This window comes from Acipenser ruthenus, chromosome 6 (assembly GCF_902713425.1).
Source record: "Acipenser ruthenus chromosome 6, fAciRut3.2 maternal haplotype, whole genome shotgun sequence".
Taxonomy (NCBI): Eukaryota; Metazoa; Chordata; class Actinopteri; order Acipenseriformes; family Acipenseridae; genus Acipenser; species Acipenser ruthenus.
This window is the reverse complement of record NC_081194.1, coordinates 20,055,081-20,065,153: the sequence shown is the minus strand read 5'-3', so window position 1 is coordinate 20,065,153 and position 10,073 is coordinate 20,055,081. Positions and strand designations below refer to the sequence as shown.

The 10,073-nt window shown below is 37.4% G+C and overlaps 1 protein-coding gene across 2 annotated transcripts in view; it reads left to right on the top strand.

Moving 5' to 3' along the window:
* Positions 1-7,080: 7,080 nt before the first annotated feature.
* Positions 7,081-10,073, top strand: part of phip (pleckstrin homology domain interacting protein) — a 73,459-nt gene continuing 70,466 nt past the window's right edge. For both annotated transcript variants that reach the window (XR_004545775.3, XM_034018436.3), the window contains exons 1-4: positions 7,081-7,470; positions 7,576-7,634; positions 7,719-7,748; positions 7,901-7,960. Coding sequence is in view for 1 of the 2 variants with exons in the window: in XM_034018436.3 (XP_033874327.3) it covers positions 7,431-7,470; positions 7,576-7,634; positions 7,719-7,748; positions 7,901-7,960 (189 nt within the window). In the remaining variant the exon portion in view is untranslated. The remainder of the gene's footprint in view (positions 7,471-7,575; positions 7,635-7,718; positions 7,749-7,900; positions 7,961-10,073) is intronic.

The window sequence follows — 10,073 nt, the reverse complement described above, 5'->3', positions numbered from 1 at the left end:
AAGGTTACTGGTTTTTTTTGTGAACTCCAATAAACCTATCTTATCTTTCCCCAGTCAAATTGTACAGTGCCTAAATAAGCACGGTAATTTACCACAATAAAAAACAGTAATGAAAAAGAATGTAGAACATAAAAAAGAGCAACCAGATATAGTCAATGAAAGACAACACATTATGAAAATTATTTGTCGTATTATATCTTTAAGGTAAGGCAAGTTTATTTTTCTGATAAAAGTGCTCCCGGCTATAATGTTCTGCCGCCCGGCTGTACAGAATTCCTGGGGAGAACCCTGCAGTCGTGATGCTGGGGTGGGCCCCTCTGGCAGTGGCCGCTGTGGCCGGGCCGTGTTCCTACGTGCTCCCCTCAGCAGCCCATGCAGTGGCTGCTGAGGAATGCCATCATCACGTCCTGGTCCTTCTTCGTGTGGTGGAGGTGGGAGCTGCAGGTAGTCTCCCTTTGGTGGTGGAGATGGGAGCTGCAAGTAGTCTCCCTTTGGTGGTGGAGGTGGGAGCCACATGTAGTCTCCCTGTGACACTGGTGCTCCCTCTCCTCGCCCGGAGGACGGGGCAGCTGACCTCAAAGTGGCCCCACTCCGCGCTGGCAGAGCCCAGGTTCTGGGCCTCGAAAGCGCTGAGGTAGGCCTCCCAGCTGTCCTCCGGTCGTCCCTCCTCTTCCCCTCCGGGGTAGGGCAGTTGATGACGGAGTGGCCCCTCTCCCTGCAGGAAGGGCACCAACTCGAGGCCTCAGCCAGATGGAAGTATTCTTCCCAGCAGCCCCTCTTGGGTTTCTCTTTGTCGGGCGCCACCCTCTTGGACGCTGGAGACAATGGTGGGAACATCGGGACGTCTCTCCTGGATGACGGCAATGGGTACAGCAGGCTGTCTCCCTCTTGCGGTGGATACAAAAACAGCCTTCTGGGTGCTGGACACTCGTGCTCCCCCCTTCTAGTTGCTGGACGCTCGTGCTACCCCCTTCTGGGCATTGGACACTCATGCTCCCCCCATCTGGGTCTTCTCCGGGGTGCCTGGTCCTGGCTTGCTTGGGCAGCCAACTCCTCTCCCTGGTATTGGGTGGGGCAGATGGCCACTGTGTGCCCAAAACCACCACAACCAGGGCACCATTCATCTACAATGTAGACCTGGCTGACGCCCCCGTGCCTGCTGTTGCTGCTGCTTCTGCTGTTTTCTTCCCGTGTTTTATTATATATATATATATATATATATATATATATATATATATATATATATATATATATATATACGAACCGAATCCGAATCCTATATCCGCCCAGACGCACATCCATTTTAATACATCCTTCCAATGTGTTTAAATAAGACACAAATCTGGTATTGAATGTAACTGTTGTAGTTAATAACAAGAACACGTTTGATAAACTCTGTCGCAGCTCTCAACTCCCTAAATTAACTGCTGGTGGCGCACGCACTGAACATGTCACACAGCTGCTGAATGCAAACATACCCCCGTGAATGCAAACATACCCCCAACAGCACATTCACATCACACTTTTCATGCTTTTGTGCTTTGTTGCTTTGTCTGAGACATGTTCTAGAGATCATACTGAGAGAAAAAAATAAATTAAAAAAATTGGTGCACAGAAATATTTATTTTTTGTAACTTTACAACTGTCAGATGTGCAAGACGTTGTTGAGCAATATTCTTTAGTAAATTACATTTTATGTTACTGTAATGTGCCAATACAAGTTAAACCATTTGAGAACTGTTGTGTTTTATTAAAATAATGTTTTAACTATTTCATAGCTTATTTGATATGTGTTACACACACGGTGCATTTAAATCAACCTGGGTTTTATTTCGCTGGGAGATTCAGGTCACTCATCACGGTAATTTTTTCTTCATACTAGCTCTCAGATAGGGTAGTCAACAGGCTCCAGAATCTTGGGACACTTTAAGGCAGGTCAGGGTTTTTTTTAACTCACCTCTCTACACTGCAATGTATTCGATATGTAAAATGAGTGTGAATTGTTTGAGCAGTAAATGTACTTAATTGTTTAATTGTGGTGGCGATTTTATCCAGAGCCTTGTAACAACGATTAATTGTATTGCTTGAATTTTTTATTCAGTAAACGATATCTATCAAAATAGCGCAAAACCATTATTATAGATAACCTTGCACTCACCTGCACTTTCATTTAACCTTGTGGCAGCAGGTAAAGTTTTTATTTGTTTAATATTTCTTGCTTCACAGTCCCGCCCAGTCAGAGACTCAGAAAGCCAATCAGCTGCTGTATAGCTCTGATTAATCCTCGCAAGCATGTGTGTAGTTTTGGTAACAACTAAGTAAAACAATTCAATTAATTTAGTGACTGTTCACACAATTCACACTCACTTCACTGAATACATTAGAGAAGTGAGTTACAAAACCTGACCTGCCTTAAAGCGTCCCGAGATTCTGGAGCCTGTTGACAACCCTACTCTCAGATCAGCTGACACAGGTTGAAAAGTCATTAAACAAAATAGTGGGTTATGGCAAAGATGCAGCTCTACTTTCTTGTAAAGGTAAACGGTTCTGTATTTTAACGTTTCTGTTGTGGGGGGATGGGGCTAGTTGTAAATTGTGTAAGTTTCAAAGTGAAATCTTATTCAGGGATATATTTCCATTCAGTAATAAAAATACTGTGAACTAAAAGGCTCAAAACAATAGATTGTGCGCATCCCTTGTTAGTAGCTGCCAGTCTGTTTTTTATTCAACAGTTTTCTTGACAGTTTTTGTAAATTCTGCATTCGGACAAATCTCTTGAGATGGATTTGGTATTCGGCCGAATTCCAAAAACTTGGATTCGGTGCATCCCTAATATATTTCCCTTCACAAAAATACACTCCTCTCTTTTTTCTTTCCTCCACTTCTCAAAAAATTCAGAAAAATAATAAAACACGTACTCGCAGTACTCTTATTTGGCCTGCGTTCCTGGAGGCATTGTTATCCCACTTCTCACACCACGTGTGGCAAGCTGGCCTGAGCGGTGACGTCATACCCAGAAGAAACACACAGCACTGCGAGTGAAATGTGAATGCACTTGCTTGCGCGTTTTAATAAAAGATTTAACAAAACACTGAACAAAACAAACAAATAGACAAACACGGGACAAACCAAAACAAGTATCGTGCTTAACTGTTTCAGCACGACTAGCAATTGTTTTCTAATTATTATTATTTTTCTCCTCTATCTCCACACCCATTTTCCACTCACGAACACACTAACCTAACTAAATATATCAAGACACGATTAAAATAACATTTTCAAAAACTGTCTCAGTCTGATAAGTTTGCATATACTGTAAAAGCTAGGTCACATATCAGGTGAAGTTTACTCGGATATACTGTATATTGCATTAAGTTTCAGGTTTTGCGGTTGCTCAGGAATGCAAGCTTTTAGATGTCAAGTCATTAACATATGGTTACTCAGGAATTCAATTCAAGGACTTTAGTTATTCATCACACTGTTTGTTTCTAGTTTTGTAACATTAAAGTGCTATGGGCTTTGTGAATTTCCCTACGGTGTGTAAACATGTGAACAATAAACCATCACTGGATATAATCTTTGGCAGAGTACATGCAATTCATTCCAACACAATTAGAAATATACAATACTGAGGAACACCCCAGCTCTTTGTGGGTAGGAAAGTCCCATGCTTTACAGAGTCTCCGCCCATGTCTATGGACATTGTCAGTCAGATGGGGTAGATGTATTCGCACATTCCTCATGGAATATTAGCAGTAGTTCATCAGTGTTTGGAGGGTGTGATCATCTGTGTATCTTTCTTCTAGTACTACTCACAGATGTCTGCAGTTTTAAATCCAATTTCGTCTTTCCAGTCTACGAAACTGTTAGGAGTGTCATCAGGTATTGTATAGTATTTCTCTAGGTTCATTCACTGGAGTTTTATCATATCATATACTGTACTTCACAGCTTTCTTATTGTTTAGTGCAACTTCATTTCTAATTTGGGGGACTATTCAAATCTAAGTGATGCTGTTGTTTAAATCATTAAAATAGTGCCCTCCCCCCTTGGCATTTTAAATATTTTTACAGACTAACCATAAAGATGCTCATATGCAGTGAAAGAGGTTTTTAAGTGGGTACAGAACAGATTATATTTAATTATCTAAACATTGGCAGCATTTGAGTATGTCACTGTTTAAATTAATTTATTAGACTCCAGGGTGTCCCTTTTAAGAATTTAAAAAAGTAAGCAATTTCAGTAAAAAAAAAAAAAAAAAAATGATGTCACAGCAAGTTGTAAATTAAACTGCCCAAGATAAAAGGTTTAACAGCACAATGATAAGGAGAACAGTGAAAAGGGCACTGAATCTAATAAAGGTTTTAGTAAAATCTTAGGGACTACAGCTAAAGCACAGTCAAGACACTGGGTTGTGATACTTTGTTCAAAAGCCACCATTATTTTAGCAAGTTAACAAAATGGAAAACATGTAACAGTTGCTATGGTTAATCACTTTTGACTAATAAGGCGTAGAAAAAAGACTTGGGGGTTGATTTACCAATACTGGCTTCATCAAGGACATCTGATTTCCAGTGTCAATATATAACTACATCATAATAAATGTAACTAACTGGCAGCTTTGAGGATTGGATGCAAACATACATGCTAAGAAATCCCTTGTCCTCCGAGATGCCGTAGCTTCAGAATTCTAGTGCAGCAGAAGGCAATGTATTCAGATTGGAGGAAACAAAGAAACTGTACACCAAAGCTGTAACCCTCATCCAAGTAAAGAGCACATTTTACTCTACAATTTTTTGGTTTATGGGTGTAAAACCATCACAGAATGAAGATAAAATTAATATAATAAAAACAAAATCTATTTGTTTTATTTTCCATGGATGGCCTACATTACACAGTTACAGTAAATAGGTAAGCAAATAAACCCAATGACAGAACACAAGAATATGATTAACCTGACCACTCTCTTTCTATATTCTTGCTTGTATTTCTGAAACAAATGGCACTGCACATAAATATATACAGTATGTACTGGTCCTATACATAGTATATCGCCCATTCTTCTTTGAAAAGTGTCAACTGTCATAAAAGACTTTCTTTCAATAAATGTCAAAAATCCATGGCTATTTATAAAAGACAGCTCAGTAGGCAAATCCCAACAGCCACTGCCTGTGAATAAGCCTTTAGAAGCTGTACCTGGACAGTGTATAATAATTCCATTTAAAGTGTATTTTAGTAAGGAGAAAAAAATAAATAAAAAAAAGTAAAATGTAAGATTTTTTTTTTTTAACACCACAGATTAACTTCAAGCAATTGTATAGGTCTCTTTTTAAGTCTGCACATTTTATTTTTAAGAAGCATTTCAAAATCATTATGCTTGAGGTTCTGATGGTGTCAGTGATAATAACTTTAAATTGATTTTAAAGAAATCCATATACATACGTATCATTGAATCACAGTTTTGTATTCAAATGGAAACATAATGTAAATGTCACTGTCAGAGGGGTAAGGTTACTGTTTACATAATACCACATACAGATGTAAAAGTTGGAACTCTTTTTTGTTTCTGAATTGGAAAATTACTTTTAAGTGTCGACTGGACATACACTAATGCCTTAGCCCAGTAGTTGTATAATAAAACACAATCATTTTAATAATAAATAATTATTATTTGTTTATTTAGCAGACGCCTTTATCCAAGGCGACTTACAGAGACTAGGGTGTGTGAACTATGCTGCTGTACCCTTAAGCAAGGTACTTTACCTAGATTGCTCCAGTAAAAACCCAACTGTATAAATGGGTAATTGTATGTAAAAATAATGTGATATCATGTAACAATTGTAAGTCGCCCTGGATAAGGATGTCTGCTAAGAAACAAAATAATAATCAGCTGCAGAGTCACTTACAACTACTTCTCACCCGAAAGACGGAGCACAAGGAGGTTAAGTGACTTGCTCAGGGTCACACAATGAGTCAGTGGCTTAGCCGGGGACCGCCTGGTTACAAGCCCTTTTTTTTTAGCCACTGGACCACACAGCCTCAAATAAATAAATAAACGTACTTTATGTGGGCAATTATACCACTAAACATTATCACTGTTGTAGTAAATTTTAAATACATCCGCGTCAAAATACTAAATGTGTTTGTTAACTATAATGATACTTCCATATTTTTTTTTTTTAGTTTTCAGCAAAATTATTAAAAGAACAAAAAAATAGACATACATTTACTGTTAACTGGGTGTTACTCTTATGCAGCATATATATATATATATATATATATATATATATATATATATATATATATATATATATATATATACACACACACACACACGTTTTTAAATCATGTTTACAAAATGTCAAAATCCGATTTCCAACAATTGCAAAAGCATTGACACGATTGCTTGCCAGCCATGTTGTTATACTGCGAGATCTGCGTACATGTTTCAACGGAATACTGGAAATGTATAGTAACTTTTTTCCCCGTAAAAAATCAGCGTTTGGACCGTTTCCTCTCCTCCTGCAATTAGACTGGTATTCCAGTAATTCACAAGGTTTAATTCATTACATTCCCTGGGTTAACAAACCCTCCCCCATTTAGAGCCAGTCTGCTCATATTTCAGATGGAATGGAACTTTTCCGTTCTAATTAAACCTATCACTTCTTCGGTGTTTCAGTTGTTATATATATATATATATATATATATATATATATATATATATATATATATATATATATATATATACACACAATGTTACTCCTTTATAAACAATATAGATTGTTTACAAAACTGTAACATTGTCCGTCTCGGGTGTGTACAAATATGGCAGAGCTCTGCTAGCCAATAATATTGTAGACATTATTTACACATCACAAAAGCTACGTTTTTACCAATGTATTACAATTAAAATGTTATAAATCAGTACAACCAGCTGCGCATAACTTTCTCATCTGGTAAAGCAGTTTCTTTCCTGTCCTCAACATTGCTCAGCTACATTTGCTTCCTTTTTTTTTTTTTGCTCCAATGTTACCAATTTTGCCACCCGTCTCTATGCGTGCGTCAGGGGAGCAGCGTGGTATCCATACGCAAAGGGCTTGTGCTGAATAAAAGAAAACAACCAAATAATTTATGCTATTCGCACCTCACCGCGGGACACGTATCTCTTGACCAAAACTGACGAGGAAAAGATTGTTAACGGATGGGCAGTGTAGTGGAAATTGTGGGAGCATTGCTGTTTGTTGTTGGGGACTAGATTCTGTAGAGCGGAAGGCAAAGTGGCCGGGACTCCTTCCTCACCCTGCTTGTGTGTTGGCTGAATGGAGGAGAGACTCTTCCTGGTGAATAAACAGTGACAGCTATAGGGCAGATACTTATACCCATTTCATAGCACGGGTATACACCTTATACTTTACATTTAAACAACACAGAAATGGCTTCTGACAGTAAACTCATCGCGCAATTGAAATCTGGTGAGTAAACAGGGTTTGCAAAGCATCGGCGAAGGGATTTTTTATTTCAAAAATTGCCCCTGACGTCCCTCCTCGTATCTAATATGTGTTTTTTTCCCTCAATAGAGCTGTACTTCCTAATAGCCCGATTTCTGGAAGCAGGACCCTGTCAAAACGCAGCTGAGGTGGGTAAACATAGATTGTGGGCATTTGGGGGGATTTCTGATCTTAGTTTATGGATAATTTGATGTTTTTATTTGCATTTGCAGGTTCTGATAAAAGAAGTGGAGGAGAAGGAGGTGAGCTCCAATGTGCGGGCATTGCATCCAGCTGCACTGTACTTTCTGATGTTGATTTCAGTCAGATTTTTATTTAATATTTAAAATGTTCAACTGAGCATCTTTTTGGGGTAAAAATGTAATTAAAACGCGGATGTGATTTTTTTCCCCAGCTGTTGCCGAAAAGAATCGACTGGACGGGGAAAGAGCATCTCGGGACTTATGAAAATTTGGTAAGGGATCCCTATAACAGAGAGAAACTTTTTGTAGAGAGCAAAATATAAATTGAATTTCCCGCAATTTCTAAAACAGAAAAAAACTAAAAAAATAAAAAATAGAAAAAACCCACAAAATATTATGGTTGAAGGATTATGGGGGATGGCTTTAGGGTATATAAGGGTGCTATTTTGTGATTTTGGTAGCTGCCATGTCGAAAAGATTTAAGTAGTTTGGAAAAATGTACTAGAAATAAAGATACGTCATTAATGTTGTTCTGTCGGAGCAGAGGAGGACCGGGGGAGGGAGGGACTAGTGCGAGCGCTCAGAGCGGCAGAACACAGATCAGTAACAAGAGATGGAGGCGCTCTAGTCAATGTAATTCAGCTGCACCGTTTAAAAATACACAACATGATGACTAACTAGTTAAAATAAGGCATTAGGATTAGACAAACTTGGATCTACAAAGCACAGTGACATTATTTTAAAGGGGAATTGCACATTAATCATTATTAAAGAGGGCAGATATGGGGATTATGTTGGTGGAAAGAAACGACGCATTTCTCAAGAGTAGAGGAGGAAGACAACATTTTTTTAATTCCCTCAATAAAGATCATATAACATAAAAACAATCTTAAAGATGTAATATATACATGGCTTACTATAACATATATGAGTGGATTACGTCATCAGTGACTGGCTGGCAGAATTATTGCAAGTAACAATAATATTAACCGGCCAGCACATTTACCTATACTGTTTTAATCTAAACCCAGCTGACACCCAAAGACTGAGGCACGTTATAACTTTTTAAAAGTATTTTTTTAGGGGTGGGAAGGGGTTATTAAAGCACGACCGGGGTGTATTTTGTTTTGTGTTGTTTAGACTTTTTTATTATGATTTTATTTTTAAATTGTTGTAATGTAGTCTGTTCTGAAGGCCTGTACTGTGGTTGCTGATACTGTTTTGAAAACGTTGTCAATACTGTTCCTTTATGCCTGCTGCAGTCTTGTCGTTAGTAGGAAATTAATCAATATGTATTCTGTAACAGGAAATTAGGTTAAAAGCAGATCACTCGATCAGAAGAAAAGCATTTAATAGCATCTTGTCTTGAATAGTGCTATTTTTTTTTTTTACTTTCTGATCATGAGATTTCGATGCGTAAAATGCACGCTTTTAATTCTGTGGACAAATTTTCAAATGCCTAGGTAGGTGGACTTCAATACTGAAATTAATCTGCAGGGAATTGCATTTTTTTTTTTGTTGGGACTTTTCGTTTTTGTTACAATGTAATAATGCATCCGTGGTTGCATCATTTTAAACCATGAACTAGTTGCATGGCCTTTCGCGTAGAAAATGTATTTTATATTTATTTGGGTGGATGTGTAGACGACATTATTATTCTGTATTGTACACTTAAGCCAATTATTTTTCTAGAAATCTATAATATTGGACATTCTGTAAGCTGTTAATTTTGTAGCGTTAACACCTGCTTTTTAAGTCAATAACCTAAAGTCTGAAAAATACAAAGCCAGAATTGTAAAGCCTACATAAAACATCATGACATGTTTTGTTTTTGTAGATGTCAAAGCTGTTTTTTAATTGACTGAGGTAACCTTCTTAAATCTTGTGTGTTAATGTAGGCCTATTATTATTATTATTCATTATTATTATCATGCACAGCAATGCATATGATAACTGCCCTTCATGAGTGCTGCTCCTTTATTATTATTATTATTATTATTATTATTATTATTATTATTATTATTATTTACATTAAGTGAATATAGAACTCTTAGGATACAGATTAAATTACAAGTACAAATTAAGGGGAGCTTTCGGTTCGTTTTTTTGCCATTATATTCAGCCGGAGTAAAGCTTTACATTCCAGCACAGTGATCTAGTTTGTTTTTCATTTATTTTGTGTTTATTTATAGTACTGCGTAAAGTAACGATTGATTTACAAGATGGACATGGTGATAGCAGCAGCTTAGCGTGCATCTGGTTTATTCATGCATAAAAAACTGCAGACAAGACGCAGATTGAAGTCTCAATGACAGTGTCTTCTGTTTATACCTTTTATTGTACGTAAAATATTTAGTCATGCAGTAAAATGGGTGTATATAAATA